Here is a 26,705-nt window from a genome sequence, read left to right on the forward strand (position 1 = left end):
AGAATTCCCCCATCCCCAGGTAAATTGTTCCAATGGTTAATTATTGTCACTTAAAAATCTGCACCTTATTTCTAGTTTGAATGTATTTAGCTTTAGCTTCCTACCATTCCATCTTGTTCGGCTTTTTTCTGCTCGACTGAAGAGCCAACCTAGCTGCTATCAGAAATGTCTTCCCCTACTTACAGCTACTTACAGACTGCGATCAAACCCCCACTCAACCTTCTCTTTAATAAGCCAAATACATCGAGCCGCTTCAGTCTCATCATCAGGCAAGTTTTCCAGATCTCGAATCATTCTTGTGGCTCTTTCCCATTTGTCTATGTCCTCTTTGAAGTGTGATCACTAGAGCCGGGCACAGTATCCAGCAGTGGTCTCAGTATTGCCATACAGAGAGGTTATGAATGCCACCTCCTTACTCCCACTTGATATTCCTCAGTTTATCCATCCGGATGGCAAGGGCCGTGTTAGCCTGCACAGCCACTGCACTGTGCTCTGAGTTCATGTTTAGATGGTTCCACCGTGACTCGTAAGCCTTTTTCACGGCTTTCCAAAGTACAGCTCCCCATCCTGTAGGTGGGACTGGCTTTGTTGACTCAGAAGGGTTTTTTTGAAAGTCAGTCAGGGTGAAGCCCAGATGCTGTCTGTAACCCTGGTCAGGGCTTGGCCATTTTGAGCTCAGCCATCCTTGATCTGATACTGGAGCTGCAAATCTTGCTTCCTCTCCCTTCCTCCACCCATGGGCTTTGTACCAGAGTCCAGCACCGTAACGCCTGGGCACAGCTCAGTGACCACAAAAGGCTCTTTCCCTCTTTGCGCCCTCTATTTCAACCAGTGTCCGACAGCTGGTGACACTAGCTGGCTCATGTCCTTTCCTCCAGGAGGAGGAGATGTCAGCACATGTAGCTGGCAGGGTCTGCGCCAGCTTGGAGTTTTCCGCACACAGGGAGTTTGCTCCGATTCCTTTCTCTGGCTGCCAAGCCATTGCAGAGAAGTCTTTCTGATTTACAACCATTAGCTGCATTAACAGATCCTGCCCCCCCAGCTCTCCCCAATTCAAAGAGGTTCCCTTCAGCCTAGCAGGAAGCGCAAAGAGGACAGAAGACGCAAAACCCAGCTGAAACTATTAAACTTTACAGAATAAATGAGAGTCAGGTCCCACAGATCAAATACTACACAGATCCCCTTCTCATAAAAATTCCCCAACCAGCAAGATTAACTGCACCCTGCTTCATTCTGCTGTGAAAGCAAGTGGATCAGTGCAGCGGAAGGGACTCCACACTTGGCATTAGCAGCTCTAATACACGCCTGTCCAAACGCTTATCCCCTTTGCTGGTAATAACCTTTTAATTCGTTTTTAAATCATATTAATCCACGGAGTGTATCAAAGAACCTTTCTGCAAAGCAAATCGCTTGCATTGTGAGCTGGAAGTGCCATTCAAACACCCAGGAGCGCCCCCGTTCCATGCCTCCTGCTCAGCAGAAGAGCCCTGTGGCATCCACCCAGCTCCAGCTAGGGCAGCAGAAATCTCTCCGCGTTCCTGAGCTGCTGGGTAGCGAGTGCTCCCCAATTAGGGCCTTGAGCCAAAGCTCACTGCAGTCAATGGAAAAGCTCCCACTAACTTCAGTGGGCTCAGGATCAGGCCCACAGTAACTAGGGCCTGGTCTGCGCACAAACTTGCCCTGGTTTAACTACAGGGCTGTTCTGACAGAGCCCAGCACGGAGGTTCTAACTCCAGTAACCACTTAGCATACATTGATTCCTTACCAACTACAGTTTAAACTAACCCAAAGTAAGCCACTCAAACTGAAATCGGCGTGTCTACATGGGGGCTTGCACCACTTCAACTAAGTCCACTTTCCAACCAATTTCAGTTAAACCCGGGCAGCTTGTTCCTTAGTGCAGCAGCAAGGCGTAGGAGATGCTGCCTCTGGAATCTCCACACAGTCTTTGCCCACTCACAGCTTTATTGGTGGGTATAGAAACGCAGGCAGAAGGAGTGTGGATGCAGTTCTACCAGCATAAAGGTGCCACCGCTCTTCCCATAGGGAAGGGGATGGGCCACATTGTTGTACGCACCTTTACACCACTACAGCTGCCCTAGGGGGCTGTACTGCTTGAATTATATCACACCCCGGCCCACGTGAAAACCGTGTGTCCTGCAGGCTGAGGTGCAGCCCTGCGTAGTCTGCACACAGACTTGTCCTGGCTTAGCGGGGGCCCTGTCTACACAGAAACTGGAACTGCAATAACTCAACGGGCTTCACCTCGCACCTTTAGTGACTTCGGTGCCATTCCATGGCTACATCCACACTGCGATTCCCCAGCCCTGGCCGAGCTCGTGCGAGTAGAAATAGAAGTCCAGCAGCCGTGGAGGCATGGCTCAGCCGTGCGGAGAACACACCCGGTGCATGCGTGCTCATGCTGCTCCCTGTGCTACTACGGCGACAAAGCGATTTCTACTTGCACTAGGATACTGAGCACTAGTGCAAGTCTGTGTACACAAGATGGGGAATCACAACTCTAGCTCGTCACAGACATAGCCTGTGGGTGCAACTCAGAGGCCTTATCTACAGGAGAGTGGGGCAATGGTTTAACGTAACAGTTATTTCATGGCCACACTGGGGCTTGCTCTCATGCCAGCATTAGAGTGGTTTAAACTGACTCCTGATCCGATTTAAGATGAACTAAAACCAAGCTTGGTTTAAACTGAAATAAGAATGTCCACACAGCCTTTTCCACTGGTTTAGCTAAACTGGTTTAAATCAGTGCAACTTTCTCCAGTGGCCAAGGCCTTGTTTGGGAATGAATGTGGCTAACATCAGTTTGTGTAAGGGATCAATGTGTAGACAGTCTGGCCTTGTGTTCACCACAACTCAGCTAGGATCTGCACATCAGGGACTATAGTCGCTGAGCAGGAGTGGGAGGAATCACAAGAGCCAGGTTTAGTAAGCAAGAGTTGGGGTCAGAGTCAGGCCAGGGTCAGAGACCGGAGGTCAGAAGTAGAACCAGGCCAGAGACCGGAGGTCGGGGCCAGAGGCCAGAGGCCGGGTCGGGGCCAGAGGCCAGAGGCCGGGTCGGGGCCAGAGGCCAGAGGCCGGGTCGGGGCCAGAGGCCGAGCCAGGCCAGTCAGAGTCATTTTGGGATCAGAGACTGGAGATCAGGCGACAAGCGAAGTCTGAAGTCGCAGCAGGCCACAACCCTGTACGGCTGCCCGGGCAACCCCTGGAGTTAAACAGGGCACTGGGCCAACCAGAGGACTGCAGGGTACGGTTGCTCTGGCTCCCTTGGGTGGTACTCTCTGGGGCACCTACTCACCACAGTGCTCACTGGCTGTGCCTCTGCTTGGCCTCTGGGTGGCACTGTGGGAACGTCTGCAGCCCCAGGACCTAGTGCGCAGAGCCGCACAGCTGTCCGGTGCCGCACATCTGTCCGAACGGGCGCTGGCTGCTTTCCCCCCAAGTACGGGTCTGTGTGCAGACCTGCACCCCATCATTCGGGGGGGTTCAGTCACACGCTTTGTTACTGCAGTGAAAGTCTGAATGTAGAGCGGCCCCCAGGTGCTGCTGAAGGCCCCCATTCAGGCCAGCTCTGGGCCAGGCCCCGTCAGCTCTCATCTGTACATGGAAAGGTGTCTGCACTCTCCCTTCTCCCAGGTGTTTAGTCACAGGGTGAACGGGTGCCAAGGCAGTGACTCCAACCCCCGTCCGGCTTTCTGGGCCCCTGCAGCGGTCCTGGTTTTCCAGGCCACACAGGGTTGGCGTTGCCCATGCACCGACAGAAAAACCTTTCAACCCCCAACCTCCTTTCCAGCCCCCTGGCTTGGTCAAAGTAGCAGAAAAGCATAAGCCCAACATTTCCCTTTGCAGATCACCCTTGGAGGCTGTAAACGTGTCACTGATCAGCCTATTCCTCATTCCCTTTCATGGAGGGCCTCCAGGCAGCTCCTCCGCACAGAGGCGAACAGAACATACCTGAACTAGGAGAGACCCCAGGGCCAGGGTCCAGCACAAGAGAGGGGAATCAAGAGAAGATGACGACTGCATCCTTGCAGCTGAGGCTCTGAAAGTGCTTCCCAGAGATCCAGTGAGATAGGCCAGCAGCACTGGCTTGACTTGACAGCACAGAGCCAATACCCGAAGTGCCTTGCCCAAGAACAGCCGACTCCCCAGAGCTCTGCTCTAGCCACTGCACAATCCTCCTTCGCCAAGCAGCAGCAGAGGTTCTGGTTTCTAGGGCTTCTGGGATGGGGGACATTGGACCAGATGGACCCAGAAGGGACAGAGGGATTGGAGAGGCCCGTACAGAAACCAGCAATGCTGGCAGCCAGACAGAGAGGAAATAGTAAGCAGCAACAGACGAAAAACGGAGGAGATAAGGCCAAGCTCCCCAGAGATGCCTCCCCCTTGCAGGAGTGAGAGGGGAGGCAGAGAGCATGGCAAAGGGCAGGAGAACACTGGTCCTGAATGGGCACAATAGAAGCAGCAGGAGGGAGGAGATGCTCGGGAAGGAGGCAGCATAGGTTGTACTTTTCAAGACAACAGTTAGATGCATCCAGCTAAGCAGCCTTGCCTCCCCAGAGCCTGCCAACACCTAGCCAGAGGCTATCCAAAGCACTTTGCCCAGGGCGTGTAAACATTACCTCCGGTGCTGGACAGGCAGCGCAGGAGACCTTGGTTGTCCATGGAACAGATACAACATGGACAGCAGCCGGACAGCCTCCCCTCGTACCCTACCGATGCCGCTCACCTCAACTCACCTCCAGAGCGAGCCAGTCGCTCCTCAGCCTCTCTGCAGTCCACACTAGCCCCATGGCGATCAGGGCCACCCCTGGAAGGAGACCCCCAGCTCACATCACACAGGGCTCTAACCATCCATCAGCTTTTGGTCACTCCTGACAGGTTAGAATTGACCCAGTTAACTTGCAGCCCACAGCTGGGACGGGCCCTTTTGCCTGTAAGGTCATTTAAATAAAAGGGGTTCAACAGCCTGTCTTGAGCATCCGATAAGTGAGGATGCAATGCCAAAGCAGGATGGTGTCAGCCTGGGAGCGCGGGCGGTGCTCGCCTGTGCAGGGAGAGGCTTGGGCACCAAGCCGGCCATCGGAGGGTCAGGCTCTGGATATAGTTGAACAGGGAGAGCATTATTTGCTGGTTACCTCGCCTCCTTACTCCCAGAGACGGTGGCGCGGTCCCCTCCCTCCCAGGGAGGGCCTGTGTTTGCAGCTCTTCCCCCAGATGGATCAGCGGCAGGTTTTTAAGGATGACTCTGGCAGCGCTCTCTGCCCAGAGTTCTTGCCGCGCTAGCTCCCTTTGTACGATCATTTCATTCCCCTGACAACGCCTCATTAAGTATCATCTGCAAATTCAGCTAATGAGCTGTTTCCCCTCTTCCCAGCATCCAGCTAATTCTGTAATGCTGGGAGGCACTTTGTGCTGGAGGCAGCAGCATGTTAGCGATGCAGGTGGTAAACAAGGCAGCGGCTGGCCCTGGACCCAGCGCAGCTTCCTCCATCCCGGGGGGGTTAGGGAGGCGTCACCCATGGATTTTTCTCTGTGTTCTCCTGGTGGGAGAGCACAAAGGCCATGGAAATTTCTTTCCTGGATCCCCTTTCAGACTGGTGGTTAGAACAATCTCGGCCTGTTTACCGGCCCTGTCAGGCAGAGAAACGTGTGGCAATGGGGGTCCCACAGTTCCTGGCAGGATTACCCAGGGATGATCGCAATTCCTCGGCAGCTCTGGCTGCATGGGCCCTTTCTCCGACACAGCGCGGGTGCTGGTTTACACTTGGGAGCTCAGGCAGTGGGAGGAGCTGATGAATGCAGTGATGCGCTCTCAGAGGGGGAACATCTGCAGCCGCGAAGCAGTGTCTGCTCTCGACGGCACTGCAAGAGGGGTCTTATTATTGCGCCCCCAGAACCTGAGCACTGTCCATCATTGCTGCTGTGCCCTGAGTGCCCTCGGTCTTGGAGCCTTTTCCAGCCGGGGCCCCTGTCCCATTGCTCATGGGTCCAGGGCAGCATGTGGCATGGACTGTGGTCGTTGTTCAGGCATGTCACAGGCTTCTATTGTGGGACCTTGGCTTTGCAGGGCCACTGGGAGCTATCCTGAAGCAGTATCGTTTTGGGCTCTGTAGATTTATTTCGTTCTTCTGCCTCAGCGGGCAAGGGTAGGGCCGGGTACTGACTGCAACTGGCTGCCACGCAGGCAGGGGGTGGCAGAACCCAGATGAAATTCAATCCTAGAGAGCCTGAGGCGTGATTGGCCAGCCCACATCTGAATGCAGACCCTGCATCTCTTCACTGGCATCTTGCATCTGCTGCCCAGCATTCCTTGTTCCCAGCTTCAAAGCACTGTTGGAGTCAGCTACCAGGGCCAATTAATACCCACTAATGCTACTTGCCCTTCTAGGATTGCTGAGTGTCACTCGTAACGCCCAATGCCGTTAGCAGCTAGCTCTCCGACCTGATCGCTCCAACTCTCACATGGCTTCACTGGCACCAGTGCGATCCCCTGCTGATTTGAACGGGCTTGTAGTCGGCTAAGGTGCCTCCCAAAATCGTTGGCTCCATGCAGTAAGCTCTCCAGGGGGCCCTGGCGCAAACCAAGCTGACCTAGGAAGGTTGCCTCTCTTAGCATGCTGTACCGTTCTTCTTCTCCCTTGGCAGGAGCTTAGGCAGGAAGGCCGTGACAGTTACAGAGGCAGCCCGGGTGGTGGCCCAAGGGAGGGAAGAGACGAAGGTGGCCAGATGCGGAAGCCGCTGTCTGTCCACTAATGCAAAGAGCCTGGGTAACAAATGGAGGAAGTAAAACCACTGGTGCAGGAAGCGAAGCCAGATGCTGTAGGGGCAATGGAAACATGGTGGAATAATAATCATGACAGGAGCACCGGAAGGACAGAAATAAAGGTAAAGGGGGTGGAGTAGCATTGTATATTAATGACGTGCTAGACTGTAAAGAAATTAGAAGTGATGGAATGGAGCAAACAGAACCTCTTTGTGCCAAAATCACATTGGAGAAGAAAGGTAACAGAGGCTCCAATGGGACGGTGCTGGAGTCTGCGACACCCCCCTTCCCAGGATCCGACCGGGATATGGAGAGAGACCTCTTTAACATTTTAATGAAATAAATGCTACTGGGAATTGTGTGATTATGGGAGACTTTAATTTCCCAGATGCTGATTGGAGGACAAGTGCTACTAATGAAGGCAGGGCCCAGACATTCCTGGACGTGATCGCTGACAGATTTCTTCACCAAACCAGCAAGAGGCAATGCCATTTTAGACTGAGTATCGGTAAGCAGCAAGGACCTCACAGAAGAGCTGCTTGTAGAGGACAGCCTCGGTCCCAGCCATCAGTCCCTGGCTTGCCAACGTCTACATTTTGGGCACGAGGCTCTATTTCTGGAGGGGCAGGGGGAGCACCGGGCAGTGCTCGGGACCCACTGTAACAGCATGTGAGAATACAGACAGCTCCTACTGAGCGGTGTCCCACTGGGCCGGGCGGCTCGTGGGTAACGGTTCAGCTCTGCGGCTCTGGCATAGTGAGGGCGAGGGCTGGGGAATGCAGTGAAAGGGAACCTGCAGAGCACGGAGGGCTCATGGCCCATGGGGCACTTAGAGTAACAAAGACGACCAGGGCAGGAGAGCCTTACAGAGGTCACATGCAGTTAGCCACCCAGGGGATTACAGCCTTCACGAGCCTTGCCCTCCCCTCTCAGCCCCTGGCCCAGCCCAGCGCCGCCAGCAGCTCCACTTTCTCAGGTCTCCTGTCACACCACCGGAGTGCTGGTGCAGCAGCCTAGCCCCGTCTCAGCTCCTCTCCCTGTGAGCGCTGCGCCCCCCGGCCACCAGCCCCCCGCCCAGCTCTGCTATTCCCCTGGGCAGCACTCTCACGGCTCCTGGAAGGCTCGGTAGGGATTTATAGCGACGCTAACAACCCCCAATACCTCCCAAGATGAGTCTCAGACGGCACAAGGCGAGTATTTGCAGAGACCAGGAATAAAACCCTGGATGCTAGAACTGACTGGAGGGGCCAGGACTGGAGAGGCTGTCTGGCCCCCCTGTGCCCCATACTTCCTACAGCTCTGGTCTGGATCCTGGAGGGCAAGTGGGGCAGGCAAAACCAGCCCTCCCTTCTGGAGCAGCATTAATAGCCAGGCTTCCACCACTAATCCAGCTTTAAACCCTAATGCCTGCAGCACAGAGAGCTCTCTGGCCTCCCTGCCCCACCCTGCTTCCCATGGCAGCCACAGCTTTCCACCAGCTGACAAGAGCGCAGAAGAGCCCCCTTCCATCCGAGACTGCTGCTAGGGATGGCAGCAGGATCACGGGGCCCCCACACACCCTGGGGAGAGGGAAGGGGGCAGGATGACACATCCTCCTGGGTCTGTGCACGTGTGACACAGCGAGAGGCAAGAGATCCCTGTTCCCTGTGAGGAAGAAGAGGTGGTAGGATGGATCTCCCACTCACAGGGGAAGGCAGCAGGATCATCCAGGACAACAAAAAGGGGAGGCTGGCATGGGAGATCACACACATGCATGGGCTTGTAGGGAGGAAGAAAAATCGCCTCCACCAGGCTGGTGTCTCTCTCCCTCTCACACACAGCATTGCTCCCCCTGTCCTCTTCCTGCTCCTCACGCAGGCTGGAGTGAGGCGTTCCTAAGTCAGAATGGTCAGGCGAGCTGAGCACAGAGTCGTGATCTTCGGATGAGACTAAGCCCCACATCAGTTGCATTCAGCGAGCCTTTATCAGCGTGCCAGGCTGTGCAAGAGAGAAGCAGACCCGGGGGTGTCTGCTGGAAGACGGGGCTACACACCGTGTTTGGGGTTCAAACCCTTGACTCCGGTGGTCATTACCAGCCATTCTTGATCTGGTGACAGGTTACCCTAACCACTCATCACCACGAGAGACCCAAGGGAGCTTTCTCCTCCCCAGAACTGGAGCGTTCCCCTGGTGTTTGGGCACCAGTCATTACATCCCGCCACCCTAAAACATCCCCTGCACTCCAGCTCCTTCCCTCCCTGTACATCCCTGCTGGTTGGGCAGAGCCGTTTGCAGGGCATAGCGTGGCTGCAGGAAAGGAGGGAGCTTCTAGGGCTCGGGAGGCCCAGTATAACACGTTGGACAGCCCCAGATGGAAGGCCCCCAAAGCAGGGCAGAGCCTAGGTGTTCAGGCAGCCAGGGTGCTTCCCACCCTGCTGCCCTCCAGATGCTATCCAGGGAGCTGCGGAGCAGAGCCTCTTGGGTCCAGGTCAAGTGTCAGCATCATCACAGGCATCCCACCCAGATGGAGGGGCCCACTGACGCGCCGAGCCAGATACTCATGGAAGAGACCAGGCTGGGGGCAGGCTGATGTCATCACTCTCCAGGGCCCAACGGGGGACAGAGAGGCAATGGGCCACACTAGCTAGTTTTGGCTGGACCTGTAACAGAGCGCTGCAGTATGCTGCATCCATCCCTGGTGCAGGGTGCGGCAGACGGCAGGAAGGAGAGACCAGCCAGGGCTGCAGCACGCAGGGGAAGATCTACATGGAGTCTGAGGTTTCTGCCTGGGGAACTCGAGCACTGGCAGCTAGGTGTCCCTCTCTACATGTGGAGACAAGAGAGGCCCTCTGCTCAGACCCAGCCCCTTAGGGCCTCCTTCCCCGGGGGCCACTGGCTCCAGCAGCCCAACGAACGCCCGCACAGTGCTGCTTCCCACCTTCCAAGGGACAGGAGCGGATGCTCGGGCAAGGGGAGAGGGTGAGGGGGAAAGGACTGGTTCCAGCCCCGCATCACAGGACTGCAGGCCTGGCCACTAATTCAGCACTAGAGCAAGCGGGCAGGGGCAGCGACCACTGATCTCCACGAGAGCTGGTCCCGCTGGCGCCAGAGCTCACCCCGGTCCCGGGGCCTCGACAGAGAGAGGAACAGGGGCAGAAAATGCCCTCAGCACTAGCCTGCCCACCCCTCAGCGCTGCACTGGGGCAGCAGCTCACCTGAATCTTCACAGCGATGAGCACCGAGCTCAGCTCCTTGTCCAGCTCCCTCAGCACGGTGAGCTTCTTCAGGCGCAGGCTGCAGAGTCTGTAAGAGAGAGAGAATGGGACACACTCAGGCACCACCATCCCCGGGGCCCTGCCGCATGGTCCGAGGCCTCTGGACGGTAGCTGGGATGGGGCCGAGCCGCGGCCGCCTCTCCCCACCACAGGCACACGCTCAGCTGAGGAGCAGCAGGATTCACCCCCCTCCGACCCCCCGCCTCCGAGAAAGCGGATCAGAGCAGAAAGGGAAGGAGGAACATTAACAGAGCTAAAGTAGGATTAAGGGATTACGGTGCAACAGGAAGTCGCAGGCCGTGTGGTGGACAGATCCTTCCCAAGCAGGGCTGCTGCCAGGCCTCAGTAAAGCTACCTTGGCCACCAGGGCTGTTTATTTATAAACTAAAGCACTTAGATCCACTCTGATCTGGGACTTAACAAGACAAATATTCCCATTCAGACATTACGCCTCTGCTCGCTCCCTGTGGCAGCTTCATACTCCCCAGCCTGGCTGAGCCAGAAACATGGGAATCGCAGCCCAACACCCCCTGGGCCAGAGCAGGCTGCCCTGAGCCCACCCTCCATCCCGGTGCGCTGTGTGCCTGCCGGGGGAGGGAGGAGGCTGGGCAGAAAGTGGCACTGCCTATTCCCACAGGCCCAGCCCCTGAACCAACCCACAGGCTCCGCCAAGGAGAGGAGTCGTCTGAGCCACTCAACGGCTTAGTCAAATGCCTGCAAACACAGCGATGTGCAAACAACCACCCATCACCTGCGCTCGGCTGGCCCGGCCACGCGATGTGGAGCAGAGGCCGGCAGGGCTGGGTGGAATTGGTCTCCCAGCACTGGCAGAAAGCACCCTTCCTAATCTGCCAGACAGAGCAGAGGGGAGCCAGGCAGGGAACCGAGGAGTGGCTACAGGCTGGAACAGAGGGCGCATGAAGAGCTGGGGGTGCTGCAGGGCAGGTCTAAGTGCCCTTGACACAGCTAAGCCAGGGTCCCACAACTGGAAGGGCTGGAGCTCGCAGAACAGGCTTTCCAGCCTTGCACTGCTCAAGAGCATTGCGAACTCAGCCCTGCTGGTCTGTCCTGTGCTCAGATACCAGAGCATTCAATAGGGCCAGAAGGAGATAAACTTGTCACCCCCGGAGGATGTGGGGGGCTCTGCCCTAAAGCACCAACAGGGAGCTGAAATCCCTCATTGCTAGGAGATCCCTGTCCCTGTGGCCAATGCCAGGTGCCCCAGAGCGAATGAACAGAACAGGGAATCACCAAGTGATCCATCCTGTCGCTCATTCCCAGTGTCTGGCAAACAGAGGCTAGGGACACCCTCCCTACCCATCCTGGCTAATAGCCATTGATGGACCTACCCTCCATAAACTTATCTAGTTCATTTTTGAACCCTGGCCATTTCAGAGAAGGTGGCGCAGGCTATAAATACTGGGAGGTTCTTTCTGCATCTCTTGCCTTTCTCCCAGATCTGTACGCTCTGTGTGCTTTACATTTTAGTGACAGACCCACTGTCCTGGGCATGTACTTCATGGGCTTCCTCAGCAGGCTGACCCAGGTAGCTAGAGGTCAGTGAGCCTGCCACCAACGCTGAGCAAAATAATGTTAAAGCTAATCTAGGATTCAGACAATAATTAATGCCAGTCAACACAGTTTTATGGAAAATAGTTATCAGCAAACAACCCTCATTTCATTCTTTGACGCGATGACAGGGCAGTTGCACATATGTAATATCCTGAGACTTTGGTAAGACCTTTGACTTAGCACCATCCAACACTCCACCAAAAGTACTAGCATTCTACAATAGCAGTGAAGCCCTGTTAAATGGCTTAAGAAGCGGCCGATCCCCAAAGCAGTTATAAATGGGGAATCCTTACATGAGACTGGTTCCTGGTGGGTTTTGCAGGGATCAGCATGAGACCTGGTACTCCCCAATATTTTTATCAATAATCTGGAAGCCAATATAAAAATCGCTGCTGATGAAATTTGCAGATGACACATTGGCAGAGTGGTGAAAATGGACGAGAACAAGGCTCAGTCATACAGAGTGATCTGGATCACTTGGTAAGCTGGGCCCATTCAAACAAAATTTGATTTAATACAGTCAAATGCAAAGTTACATATCTGGAAACAAGGAATGCAGGCCAGCCCTGCAACACAGGGGACTGGCCCCTGGTATGCAGTGACTCTGAAAAGGAGCTGGGCTCTCTTTGTGGACAAGCAACTCAACGTGAGCTCCCTGTGCGATTCTGTGGCAAAAAGGGCTAACGCGATCCTGGGATGTATGAACAGGGGAGGAGTGAGTCGGAATACAGAGGTGATTTTTACCTCTGTATGCAGCACCAGGGAGGCTGATACAGAAATACCGTGTCCAGTTTTGGGGTCCATGTATTTTATGTAGAAAAATTGGAGAGGGTGCCAGAAAGCACTACAAGAATAGTTCAAGGGCTGGAGAAAATACCTTCTTGTGAGAGAAGGAAAGAGCACAGTTTGGTTTATTAAAAGGATTAAGAGGAGACTTGATTACAGTGAAGGAGAATATGCCAGGTGTTAAAGGGCTCTTTTAGTCTATCCACGACAGGCAGAACAAGAATCAGTGACTGGAAGCTGAAGCCAGACAAACTCCAATTAGAAATAAGGCCCAGATGTTTAATAGTAACCAACCCCCAGAACAAACTCCCAAGGGCACTGGTGGATTCTCCATCTCTGGGGATCTTCAGAGCCAGACTGGAGCCTTTCTGGGAGATGTTTTAGCCAATAAAGGAGTAAGTGGGCGACATTCACAGGCCTGTGTTATACACAAGGTCAGGCTAGATGATCTAATGGTCCCTTCTGGCTTTACAATTAAATCTACGAAGCACAGACATCTGAGCGCTCCTGGCTAGGAAATCTCGCAGCTACAGAAGCTTCTTTCTTCCCTACCCCGTGGGATTTTGGAGAGTGCTGTAGAAAACCTCTCTCCATTTCCCTTTCAACTTTTTCATCTTGATTAGAGGCCTGACCTCCCTTCTCCCCCCATTCTATTTCCAGTTTGTGCTCATTCGCTCTGCGAAGCTTCTGCCTGTGGACTCTCCCCCTGCTGCGCTGTCTCTCCGGAAGGCAGGATGCTCTGTTTTCAGGGTCTGGGTTCATGCCTGGGTGCAGAAGAAGGTTGGTTGTATTGTGGGTGGGGATATTAGTGCACAGCCCTGGCAGTGGGACTGTAGCGTGTTGTATTCTAGGGACTCCAGTCTGACTCGTGTGATTTTCTCTGCAAACCCCAAGGCTGCTCAGTGCGCAAGGGACATATCACCGGGGGGTTAGCAACTTGTCCCTCTTCATAGTTATGGCTTTATTTTACCAGAGATTTAAGTTGGACTTCCCAGGCAGTGATTGCCAGGTTCACCGAGTTTTGGTATCACATTCATTGTCCTGGGACAGGACGCATGCCTGCTGGGGAGGTCCTTTGCACATCTTGCCCTCAGCATTAACGCTTTGCACAAGGCAACTGTTATTCACCAGTGTTGCAAACCTCTATTCTTGCTCGACAGATTATAAACAGCAGTTCTTCTCTAACTCCTGCCTCTTTCCTGCTTCCTCTGCTCCTGCTAGTACTTTTCACGCACTAGTTCTCTAGCCAGGATCCAGCTCTGAAGCTGGTCTCTCCCGGACTGACCTAAATGAGAGAGCCCAGCACCCCGCAGCCGAGCAACTTGAGCTATCAGCGAGGACAAAGGTGGAGTAGGATCCAGAAACGGCTGGCCCCTGCTCTGCCGAAGGAGAACGCCCTGCCTACATCTGCGAGGAGGCAAAGCATTTGGAAGTCGCGTAAATCCTCCTGCAGCTGGGCAGAAGCCAGCCCTGAACCTGACGGAGCCTTACAGGCAGGCAAGTCAATCGTCCACTAGAGGGTTTCTTACACCTTTCTCTGCAGCAGGCACAGCTGGGGCTACTGGCCAGGGTCAGAAACAGGGACAGGTCTAGACAGACCGCTGCTCTGATCCAGTCTGGCAACTGCTGCACCCCTAAGGCAGGAGTCCCAGCTCAGAGAGTGATTTTAATTGCTCACCAGTGATGGGAGCCTTCTGTCTGATTTCTACAAGGCTTGAGAGGCCTTTCAATGGGTCCCGGCTGGCTGGAAAAGCCCTGGCTGTGGCCAGAGTCAGAGTGCAAGGGAAACCCATGGCTCGAGCTCTGCAGAGGAAAAGAAGCTCAGCCCCTCCTCCCCCCGTGCCCCTGGAGAGAAAGGGGAAAACACCAGCCCATCGGCACACATTCATTCCAGGCAAGCCACTACCCCCACACACTTCTTGTGGGACACTCACCTCCAGGTGCTCTGGGGGATAGTCTGCCATCAGGTCAGGCTGGCAGCTGATAAACCACTGGGACAATTTACCCAGGGCCCTGGTGGATTCTCCAGCCCCGGCCATTTCTCAGTCCAGACTGGCTCTTTTTCTAAAAACTCCGCTCCAGGAGTGATTGGGGGGCAGGTCTCTGGCCTGTGTCTTTAGGGGGTCAAAGTAGGTGATCCCCATGGGCCCTCCTGGCCTGGGACTCCAGAACACCCACATGTCCAGGAGAGACTCCAGCTTGGGGGGGACGCATGGCTAAGAAGGGACCTGGGCTGCCCTCTGAAAGGGCAGTGCCCTGCTGTCAGGAAGGCAGAGCCAGAGAGCGGGCCAGCAGCAGGGTGATGCACAACAGGGAGAAGGCCAGGGGGAGGGACACCCCAAATGAATTCCTCTGCAAGCGGAGGTCAGCGAGGGGCCAGGCAGCTGCCAGAGCCCTGGCACTCCCCAGCACCAAACAGCTTTACAGCAGCACCAGCCCTGCCCCTGCCAACCCCTGGGCACTCAGAGCTTCGCTGCAGCACCAGGAGGCTGAGGAGAGGGGAGCAGTGCACCTAAGCCCCCCGGCACACAGCGCCCCTGGAAGGGGCCACCCAGGGAGAGTAGCCCGAGCGGCTGCGGTTGGGCTCCTGTGGCTCCAGTCTGAGCAAGCAGAGCTAGCGTTCGCTGTCCCAGTCCCTGCGCCGGCTGGCAGCTGCCTCCTTGCGGTGCCCATGGGAGTCCTGTGATTAGAGACAGCAGCTGTCGCCAGCCAGACACCCTTGGGGACGAGGGCTGCATTGCCGGAGACAGGGAAGTGGGCTCTGGCTGTGGTACACAGGGAAGGAAACAGAGCAGAGGGGGTGGGGCCGGCCCCATTAAATCCAGGGCAGGGGCTTGGAAGAGAACCACACAGAGGCATTGCTGCTGCCCCCGACTGTCCGGGGGAGAGGGGCTCAGAGCCCCTGAAATACACACCTCTGCCACTTCCCCCGGGGCAGCTTGAAGGATCCCTGCTGGGAAGAACCAGGCTCCCCTAAAACGAGCTTGAGAGAGGCAGGAAGAGGCTGAGCCCACAGGGCTCTTAGGTCCCCGCTGTGGCAGCCCCTTTCCGCCTTTCCCGGCTAGCTCTCCACGGCTGAGTTTGTATTCAGACAACCTCTGCCTGCCTGTCTGGGGCTTTCCAGCTCCTTCTGAGCATCTCCCAGCAGGGCCAACCCAGGGCTGAAGCGGAAGAGCGAGCAGCAGCAGAGACGTGCTCTCATGCTGACCTGGAGTAACCCAGGCATGGAAAGGGAGTCTAGGCTGCATGCTGAATACATCCCCCTTCTCCCACAGCGCCAGACAGCCGGCTCTAGGGCGAGCAGCCATCTGCCCTGCAGAACCTGGCGAGGAAATGCAAAGAGAAGACCCGGAGCCAGGCCCCCCCGGCCATTAGTGGGTGGAGTCAGGGCCGAACAATCGACACAGCAAGAAAAGCTCCTGGCGCAGGGGGCTAAGGCCACTGCAGGGGTGTGAACTGCCAAGAGCAGGGGAGATGACGTTCAGCCCTAGGCGAGGGCCAGAACAAAGCCTGGGCAGCATCGCTGTCTTCTAAATCCGCCCCCTGCCTCATGCCAGCCCTGAGAGCCCACAGGGGAATTCCACCCCGGAGCAAGGAAGTGACTCTGGGCTCAGCTAGACAAGGCGAAAGGGGAACTTTTAACCTGTTAGCAAACACACTATCACACGTTTTAAAACCTGCATGCAGACAGGGTATTGGACGTGTGTCAGCCAGCTGGGCTGTAGCCAATGTGTGTTAAAATACAACTTGCCTGGCTGAAGTAGAGTTTTAAACCGTGCTAGTTAGATTGTGTTAGTGTGACGGAACACCCCCCCCCCGCCGTCACACCCTGCACACCATGGCAATAATCTGTGTACAGATACACCTGGGGAGGTGTCATCTGACAGCTAACGACATCTCAGGGACAGGGCTGGAGCAGCATTCTATGTAACGCTCTGAGCAGAAGCCGAACTCATGACTGAAGGGCGTTTGCCAGGCAAGTCTGGGGGGGTAAACCTGCTACTCAAAGACAAAGGACAAGTTGTCACCCCAGCCGGGCAGGTGCCATCAAAGCTGATGGGCCATCGACTACCAAGTGGCCATTCTTTGGCAAGGATGGGGCAGGAACAAACAGATCTGATCTCAGCAAACAACAGCATGGAACCTCTCCCCACACCTCCGACTCCTTGTCTTCTTGTCTCATAGGAAAGACCTTTACCTAGGGGTCACCCTCAGGACAATGCATTTCAAAAGAGGACTGAACTATAAAAGTGAGGGGCAACCCCCCGGTTCTCTCTCCCCGCCCATCTCTCTCCTGTTCACCTAAGACCAGGAAAGAAATGCTTATTGGGCTTTGGGAGCAGATCCTGGCCGGAGAGTTTGGTCAGCAGCGTTACTGGACATGTGCTCATGGACTTCACCGTGAGCCAAGCCCAGCTTGGGAAGCGATTTATCTTTATTTCTCTTGGAACCATTTCTGACTTTCGTGCCTCTTTACTTGTACCCTGAACAGCTCTCTCCTTGCAATTAAATACACTCGTTTTATTCTTTAATTAGAACTAACCCAGCGTTGTGAACTGGGTGGGTAACTCAAGCTGAGGCAGACTGCTGTGTCCCGATCCCGTGAGAGGGGCAACACACCTAACAAATCTGGGCTGCCCAGGAGAGGGCTGGACACGCATAACAAACGTTTTGGGGGGGAATCCAGGACTGGGCATGTGCTGGGGTCACCCTGGGAGCAGTAACCAAGCCTGGCAGGAGCCAGAGTGCGGCTCGTGTTTGCTGACAGGCTGCTGGGGTCAGAGCTGCTGGAGCAGGCTGTGGCTGAACACAGACACCCAGGGTGTGACTGGCAGCAGTCCAGGTAGCAGGGCAGGTGGGTGACATAGCCCCTCCCTGCTCTGGCTTGCACCCCGCTATGTCAGTTAGAGAACACGTTTTAAAACGTCACCATTTCTGCCAGCCTAAATGAGGCCTAAGCGTAGTGGATGGCATAAGAAAAGGCACAAGCCACAGCAGTGATGCTGCACTCAGGGAGTATTAGCAAAAGGTTCACGAGTCAGAAGGCAGGTGTCTCCCCCAGGAAGCAATTACTGCTCCTCAGGAAGCTTTGCCCTCCCTGGAGAGGACCTACAGGCTAGGCAAAGAGCAGAGGCAAGTCACCCATGAAAACAAAGGGTAGTGCACCTAGGAAGGAAAATCTGAACTGCTTATGCACATTCCTGGGCTCTAAATGAACTGGAGCCATTCCGGGAAAAGCTCTGAGCATCAGCGCAAAGAGCTGAGCGAAAACCTCTCTGACATGCGCAGCAATGGTCACAGCAGGGGAGGAGGGAGTACATCAGGGTGCATAATGAATGAGCTAGAGAACAATGCTGAAAATTGCCATGCCGTTACATAAAGCAACGGAGCACCCTGGTCTGTGCGGCGCTGCTCCCCCCACCTCCAAAGGACACGACAGGAATAGCTCAAGCCTGTGGTAGGACTGGGGGTGCAGTGCCCAGATTTGGGAGGGCGCGTTTTGCCCAAGGACATACCCCAAATTACAAAAAGTTCCCCGGGCTCTAACATCAGCATTCTTAGCCTAACTCAGCTGCATATGACTCATGCAAAGATAATGGGCTAAAATCAAATCCTGCCAGGATCTGAGCCTAGAGTTCACATCTAATTCTTTGAAGACTGAGCCATCCCCTCTGGGTTCTATACAGCTGATCAGATGAGCAAACGCCTGTCCTGATCTGTGCACTCAAATTACTTCTCAAAAGAATGCCAGCTGCTGCCTCCTCTGAGCAACAGAAGGCAGAATGGAGACCCATCAAAAGCCCATGCGATGACTGTCCCCCTTCCAGCCACTCCTGAACTAGCCCTGTCCCAAAGCAGGTGTCTGCAAGCACCAGCATCTGCAGGTATCTGCAGCATCCAGGTTGTGAAAGGTCCGGCCGTTCACTTTGCAGATTTCTGTAGGATTGCCCTGGCATTTCGCTAAGCAGCGTGTGGAGTCTAGGAAGTGAACCGACCGCCCTTTCCAGCTAGAAGCCTTGCGGCAGCCCCCAACTTCAGGGTGCAGGCTGCAGACCAAACTTGACAGTCTCTCCTGATCCAGATGGGGCAGCCACTGCCCTGTGCTACCAGCTCTGATCCACACAGGGGCTCGCTCTCCAAGTAACACTTACAGGTCACCCACAAAACGCGCCGCTTTCTCACCCAGGCCTTAGCAAACATTTCCGCTGGCAGGCCGGCTCTTCGGCTGAGGGAAATGGCCCATTTTAACGTCTCTTAGTGCTGGCAGGGCTTGCCAAGCACTGATGCTGCTCTGCGCTAACAACCCTCCGAGAAAGCTCTGCTCAAGAGGAAGGACAGCCTACCAGAGCCGGAATCGGACCTAGGATTACCAGGGTAAAGGGAGGTCCCATTGCTCAGCAGGGGAAATAGCTTTGCACACATTGAGTTTTCCTCTGCGCTGCTCACACTTCTTTCCTGAGCCTAGTCATTCCTCGAGAAGAGCCAGCCCACCCACTCATCTCCAACTGCTGGGGGCTCAGACCCCAGACCGGCACAGCCACAAGCTGTCCCAATTCCATCCCCATTCACAGACGTACAACAGCTCTCCCACAGCTTCGTTTCTGGGTCTAAACGAACTCTGTAAGAACAGGCCCCTCTCCCTGCAGAGCTCTGCTCCCTGGGGCCGGATCCAGACGTCAGTGCTCGACTTTTGCTCAGTGCTCACTCGGGCAAAACTCCCACTGAAGTCAGTGGCATAACTGAAGGCCAAAGCAGAGCAGCAAGATGGTTATTACTGGGGGAGATACAAGGGAAGGAAAGAACTCAGCCGGAGTCAGGTTCTGGGGAGGTCAGCAGGGCTGGCAATTAGAAAAAAATATATCCTTTTATGTGCGAACTCAGCCAACCTGATCTGAGGTCACTGAGATGCAGTAAAGACGGCATCCCTTTCGGTCACTTTTCTGGTCTCTTCCTAAAGTAGCACAGTGCTGTGTCCACAACTGGGCAGCCTGGCAACCTGGCTACAGCTAACCGCCGTCCCAGAGCAGCTCTCCGGAGGGTCAGGCACTCTTTGGGGATTGAGCTGATCTGATCATCAGAAATCCTTACCAGGCTGTTATGCTTAGAGCAAACCACCACATGATCTCTCCAGAAAGGCTCTGACTCTGCATTCGCTGCCCTGGGCCTGCCCCATACAGCTCTGTGACACGGTCAGCAAATGCCTTAAGCCACAACATATTAGCATATTCTCCCGTAGGCCAGAAACGTGCTTTTCTGTTGCTTCCAGTGGCTTCTGCTACTCGCCTGATCCTCTCGCCCTGAAATCAATGGGAGTTTTCCTGCTAAAGTAACAAGTCAGGCCAGCATGTGCAGGAGTCCCATAGCGGTGCAGACACAGTGTGTTAGGGCCTTCAGCCTGTCACAAAAGACACCTCAGCCACCTTGGCCTAGCTGCCTACTCTGGCGTCTTTGTTCCCCACGTTTGGAGCGGCTGTAGCACATTTTACGGCGCATGACTGGGGAGAGGCCAGAGGAGAGCAACAAAATGATCAAAGGTTCAGAACACCTGAGCTAGGAGGAAAGGTTACAGACCTGGGTGTGCTGAGTCTTGAGAAAAGAAGGTGGAGGGGGGACCTGAGAACAGTCTTCACATGCGTCAAGAGCAGTCACAGAGAGGACAGGGATAAATCGTCCTCCACGAGCACTGAAGGAAGGACAAGAGGAAATGGGCTTGATCTGCACCAAGGCAGATTTAGGTGAGGTATTAGGAAAAACTTTCTACGTCTCAGGGTGGTTTAAGCTCTGCAATAGGATGCCAAGGGAGGTTGTGGAGGGTTTTAAGAATGGTCTAGGTCTAGGGATGGTCTAAGTTTACTTGGTCCTGCCTCGGAGCAGGGGGCTGGACTCGACGACCTCTCAAGGTCCCGTCCAGCCCGACATTTCTATGACATTCGGCTATTGTGGAAAAACAGGTATGCGATAAGCTCTACAGGCAGGGACAGTCTCTTAATATTTGTGTGTACAGCTCCTGGTCTCACGCATACCTTGTGACAATGGGTTCCACAGGCTAGTTAAGCATGGTATACAAATATTTTCACCAGTTTTAAGTTTGCTACCTTTCAGTATTATCATTTAACATTTATATTGGAGTAGTGGTGTCTATGCTATAAGAGCTGCCCCAAATATCTTACAGTGTAAAGGAGAAGACATTACAGGCAAACGAGACAAACTGGCCAGAGACTGGATAACAAAAAGAATAAGATATGTGCAATTGTTAGCAGTCAGGAGCAGCGATCATTACATGCTGCCTTGCCCACCTGTTATCCGTTACCTCACTAAGCTAACTCCATATAAGCCAGTTGTGAACAGATTGAAGTGTGCCCACACAGGGGTTTGCACTAGCTTAACTCAGACACAGCCTGAAACGGAGCGGGACTGCACAGAGGGAAAGCAGTCAGGTGCGGAGAGGTAGCGGTGTAAAGCTGGGAAATGCAGCTGTGTAAGAAGATGAGATCACCTGGTGGAACAGATGCAAGGGAAAAAGAGGAGGGGATAAAAGCCACGTGCCAGCCCCTAGAAAGTGCAAGAGAAAAAGAAGAGCTGAAGAACCAGGAGGAGAAAGTCAAAAGCCAAGGAAGATCAAGATGTCAAGCAGGGCAACGTGACCAACAGTGTCAAACCCATGAAGAGATCAAAGACGAGAAGGATGGAATGAAGATCCTGAAACGTGGCCAGGAGGAGGACGCTGGGAACTCCGCCACGTTACTGTCCTTATACACGAGTGTCAACTTCAGACCCTGGTGGCTGAAGCGCAGCCCACCAAGTGCTGCAATGTACTCTCATCTTTAACATGGAGGTGAGCCCCCCTGTAGATGAGCTCCAGTATGCACTGCTCTCTCCATCCCAGCAGCCCCAGCAATGCCCCTTTCTGGCAGGAATACCCAGCTTGCACCGTTTGAGATTCCAGACTCATACAACCAGAGAACAGGTTTCTAAGCTACCCACACTTCCTGAGCTGGCAGAGTCTTCGAGGAAAGGACGGTGCCACAAAATTCATACAATCGGAGCAGAAGCAGCGACAGCAAGAAGCATGCACGAGGGGCTACGAGTAAGCTCTGGGCTGCAAGCAGCACACGGAGGTGTACTGCACTATTTAGCGTACAACTCTTCAGCAAAGCAGCCATGCCTGTCAAGAAAGGTTCATTTCATCAAGGTCTGAGAACAGAGCAGAAGCAGCTCTGGCTGCCACACAGAGGGGAGGCAGCTGTCTCAAGGGAGCAGCTGGACTTTCAGAGCCAGAGCTTTGTCAGGAATGAAAGAGGGCAGGTTTCCCCCTGGGAGCCTCCCAGGTGAGGCGTGCAGACCATTACTACCTGTGCAGCCTTGCTCGTTTCACTGCCGGTTCTGATGAGCAGAGTCAGCTGACTTGGCCTTTCTGAGGCATCGGTACAGCCTATTATCAATGATCAACAAAATCACTAATCTCTTCTGAGGCAACCAGAGTTCATGCTCAAAAAGGCATTGGATGGTTCCTCGTCAGCTTGCAAGACCCTTGGGGAGTTCTGTGAGCAACAGAAGGACTAAGCAGACGATAGTCAAAACTTTGATAGCTTTCCTCTTACAGCAGTTACCCCAGGGCATTAGGACATCCTTTGCAAGGCACAAATTCTGGATACCCAGCGAGTTAATTATGGTCCACGCCCCAGCCTCCAGATTAGACAGTGATGACACCAATATCCTGGCAACCTGCGGAGAGATCCCAGTCATCTTGCAATGGGACATCTCGGTTAAGACTTGGTCTCACCTTCTACCGGACGGACGTCTTCACTGGCAACTGATAAGATTCCCCAAACCCAGGAGGTCACCCAAGTGTGCTGCCTTCTGGAGCCCATACTGGTACCCACATGACGCCATGTTATCTGGCATGGCCCGGATCACAACTAACCCAAGCACAGACAGCAGTCTCCTCACTCTCCATTTTGGCCCCTCAATGACAAGCTGAGGATAGACGCTTCATGACAAACAAGCGAAGTCCGTCGTCCTGCTGACAACTGTTTCGTGCCTGGGCTCTAAAGACTGACTGCACCTTAACAAGCATATTACAGAGAAACTAGGGGCCTGAAGACTTTGAGCCCGGCCGGAGTTCAGCATGACAAAGTCAGCCTTGCTTTCAAGCCACATCACACCCGCAAACCAGTGGAAATGCACTGCTAGGAGACCAGCTTTCTGTTACCGGGCACGTGGGGCAGCACCAGGGCAGGGGGCTGAGTCCTCCTTCCCCGGGCATTTGCTGGTTAATTCCAAACCTTCCCATTCAGGGTCAGTGTCCTCATTTCCTTTTCAGTCTGAACATTATCATCTTTGTCCCCCTCTCCTTGAGGAAATGAAGAGCAGCAGCTCCTCCCCACAGCCTGGCATAGGAGTAACGACGCCCGACACAAGCATTACCTGGGCTTGTCTACATGCAGTGTTGTACCAGTTTAACTGAAGGTGCAATTTAAACAGATTTGGTTAAATCAGTGCACAGGGACACATTTATTCCAGTTTAAAGCAGGCGTAAACCTCATTGTTGCTATTTTGGTTTAGTTTCACTGAACAGGCCTGGTCTGCACACACTATTGCCCTGGTGTAACCAGGGGGGCCATTTTAAACGGATTTAGCTAAACCAGTGGATCATCATCTGTGGACACAACATCTGGTTTTGTTTAACCAGATATGCACCAGGTTTAAAGCAATATAAGACTGTGCACTCAAGGGTTTGCACCAGGCTAGCAGTTTTTAAACTGATTTAAGTTACATGGTGCCATTTCTGTATGTTTGTAGACACAGCCTTAGGAATAGGTAGAAACAAAACCACGATAAGACATGCTTAAACTTAAATGAGTGTGTCCAAACTGGTTTGTCCCAGTGTGGCTGAACCAGTTTAAACAAACATGTGCAAGTCTGAGAATAGACAGGACATAAGCCTCCGAACACCCTGGTGAGTTACAGTATTCTCCCCCACTTTGCAGCTAGGGAAACGGAGGCACTGAAGAAAAGTAATTTCCCAGAAGGTCACTAACTCATAACAGATCCTTCATTTGCAAATGAAGGAAACCGATCCCAGACTCAACTACTGGTTACAATTCTACCTTTTGGGATTTGAGCTGACCCTTGTTATGAGAGCAGACATGGTCCTGTGCAGACCTCAGAAGTTGCATTCTTCACTAGCCATCTCAATTTTTTTCATGCAACTAGGCACACAATGCTGGCTATTCATCTGGGATGAATATCTCGCTCGTCGTCATTCTCTGGTCAGCCTGGCCCCTCTCTGTTAGGCTTATCATTAGACTTCAGTCTCGGAGCAGCAAGGACCACTTGGGAAAGCTTTCCTATTTGATCTCCTCTGTAGCAATCTTCCTCCACAACAGGGATGCATCTGGCTAGGAAAGTAAAGCCAGCCTTTCCTTGATCTCAGCAGAGCAGCAATTCCAATCCCACCTCTCCCGGCGGCATGAGATAACAATCCGGGCTGTTCCGATTCCAAGTTAAAGTGAAATTGATCTCCGGAAGGAAATCCAGGTCTAGATGATCTGGTGTTTCAGAAAAACTGACTTAACACCACAACTGGTGAGAGGCAGCTTTAGAATTAGGAAAGAGCAATAAAGCAGGACATGCCTGGATGATCCAATCACTGTTGCTCGTGTACAACAGGGGGTATTCGGCTTTCATCTAAAAGATGAGGGGGAACTGGTGGGTGAAATGAACTAGCGGGGGTGGGAGGGAGAGAGGAGTGGGGAAACAACAACAGGGTATTTCACTGCAGACTGCCATATGCACAAGTGGTTGGCATAATGAGCCAATCAGTAGCGGCAATTGGAACAGGGCACCTGCCCAGCTGTTCTCAGATAGCCTTTTGCTGAAGGCAGTTCTGCAGAGGTGAGTTTCAGGAGAAGGATTCAAAGGCGGTTCGGGGGGTAGCTTTGTAGATTTGGATGGAGAGGTTTGCAATCCCTATGAGGTGGCATGGAATAAAGCATGGATTGCCCCGCTGGGAGAGGCGGACGCCACCAGAGAGCAATGGAGGCTGGCCCGGCTGGCCCAGCAAAGTTGGGGGTGGAGGTCAGAACAACAGGGTGGCTAGGTACAGCCTGGCTAAGCAGTAAAGGGGTGTTAAGGGCAAGGTCAAGGGCTATGTGTTTGATGCAGTGGAGTCGGGGGAACCTTTGGAGGGGCTTAGAAAGCAGGTGACACAGCTGGGGGAAGATCTCAACAGCAGCATTTTGAATGAGCTCAGTGGGAGCCAGATTGCAGGGCACACAGCCAGGCGGAGAGGTGCATTGCAAGTCATCAGTGTAAAGACAGGGGTAGGATCACCCACTGACAGGTGCAGAGGGAGGAAGCAAGGACGGCACCATGGAGGATCCCCATGGACAGAGGGGGAAGGGAGAAGGAACCCCACAGAATGACACTCTCAAGAAGCAATCTGACCGCTGGGAGAAGAACTGGGAGAGGAGCAAGGCAAAAAAGCTGAACGAGGGCGGATTTCGAGAGCACGGTCGTCAGCGTCACAAGCAGCCGCTGGCATGAGAAAGGCGAGGACGGAGCGCTGGCTGAGAGGAGCCTGGGGAGAGCCAGTTCAGTGGAGCGTAGAGGGCAGAAGCTGGCCTGGAGAGGGTGGAGAATGGAGCTGGCAGAGGGAAGTGTAGACAGCGCCCGCAGAGAGCCTGCAGAAGGGAAATGGGGCAATACTTTGAGAGGGAGGAGGGGCCAAGGCCGGTTTGGGTTTAAGTGATGGAGACCAGTGCATGCTGGTATTGGGAGGGGACGGACCCTGAGGAGCAAGGTTGAGGGCACTGAGGAGGGAAAGCAGGGAAGAGGTCTCAGCATCTGACGGGAGGACGATGACAGCGTGAGGGGGCGAAGGGACTGGATTGTTTTTCTCCCTGAGGATCTTGCCCAGAGAGCGCAGGGCAGTGAATGAGTTACAGAGGAAGGACCTCTGTAACCTAACGCTGTTCCTGGGAGACAACACCGAGCTCTGCTCTGTCACAAGGAGGGATTGTAAATGGCAGGATTTGGCACCGTAGAAACGCAGGGCAACGCTCCATGCCCCCAAGGGTTCGCTGGCTTCGACTTCTTTCAGAGTCGGCTTCATACTCAGATTCCTCTGACTTCACGGGGCTCACAGCAGGGATGAATCTGACCCACGTTTGACACTGGGCCCATGGATCTGATCACACAGCACCTGAGTGATTTCCCTGCCACTGCTGAAGGAGGCGATGGATCCAACTCCCACTCAATGCTCCCCTTTGTCCCTACTGAGAAGAAACATCTGAATCTCTGGAGTCTACTCGTCTGGGCATCTACATCTCTGCACTGGAGCTGGCAAAAAAAAATTAAGGGCCACACCAAGCCAAATGTAATTAGTATGAAACTTAATAAACCCCGATCTTCTTGCGACTAAGCAGGTTGGTCTTAGATCTGCCAAATGTCATTCGCACAAGTGCTGGAGAATATCCGGCAGGAAGAGCCCTGCATGGAATGGGATGGACAACAGGAGTGGATAGCTCATTTCCATTTTGGATTGCTGGGATTCCCCAATTCTTTCCAGCAGTGGTGTTTGACACACAGAAGTTAAGGGGTGTGGTCTGGACTCGGACTTCCGGCCCAACAGCCTAGAGGGAGCATTTCACCGAGGGCCGGGTTTCTTGGGACACGTTGCTTCCAAGCTGGAAACCAAATGACTGGACCCATTTTTCATGTGAGAAGTGGTGGTTTTAGAAGGTTTTGCTCATTTCACATGTAACAGATTTCACACGTGTCCAGTCTGTTCATAACAACCTAGTTACTTCACTGAGGCTTTACTGATTTCAGAACCAGCCCAATGTACACTAGAAGCACCAGCCTTGGCTAGAGCTCAGGTGTCTCTAATGCAGCCCGGAGGTGCGCGGCAGGTGACCTGCTGGCCAGGTCTATGGATGGTTACGGCAGAGCAGACACAGCTCACTTGGCTCTCTGGGTGCCAAGGGCAGGGCTAACCACAGCCACAGCAGAGCGCCGTGTTCAGTGTATTGCTTAGCTGGTTTTCTGATGTTTCTCCAGCTGCTAAACCAGCCGAGCTCTCCAGCGAGAACGTCAGGGATCGTTCAGATGCAGCCCGGGGTGGTCGGACACAAGCACAAGGCCTCAGTGCACACACAGGGCAACTGCATACACAGGACACACTCCCACCCTCCGTAAGTCCATATGCTGCACTGCCGGACACAATTCTCCAAGAGCGCTCATGTCAGACACCCTGATGCTCTTTGGGGAAGTAACCCAGGCTTCAGGAAGGAAGCCTTTGCTCC

At 53.9% G+C, this 26,705-nt stretch overlaps 1 protein-coding gene across 3 annotated transcripts in view; it reads right to left on the bottom strand.

The window, feature by feature from the left end:
* The window catches only part of LOC311517876 (phosphofurin acidic cluster sorting protein 2-like), a 112,869-nt gene that overhangs the window by 30,564 nt on the left and 55,600 nt on the right, over window positions 1-26,705 (bottom strand). For all 3 annotated transcript variants that reach the window (XM_084623119.1, XM_084623120.1, XM_084623121.1), the window contains exon 2: window positions 9,979-10,066. In XM_084623119.1, coding sequence (XP_084479245.1) covers window positions 9,979-10,066 — 88 coding nt within the window. The remainder of the gene's footprint in view (window positions 1-9,978; window positions 10,067-26,705) is intronic.

Source organism: Lepidochelys olivacea (genome assembly GCF_965140295.1).
Source record: "Lepidochelys olivacea isolate rLepOli2 genome assembly, chromosome: 3".
Taxonomy (NCBI): Eukaryota; Metazoa; Chordata; order Testudines; family Cheloniidae; genus Lepidochelys; species Lepidochelys olivacea.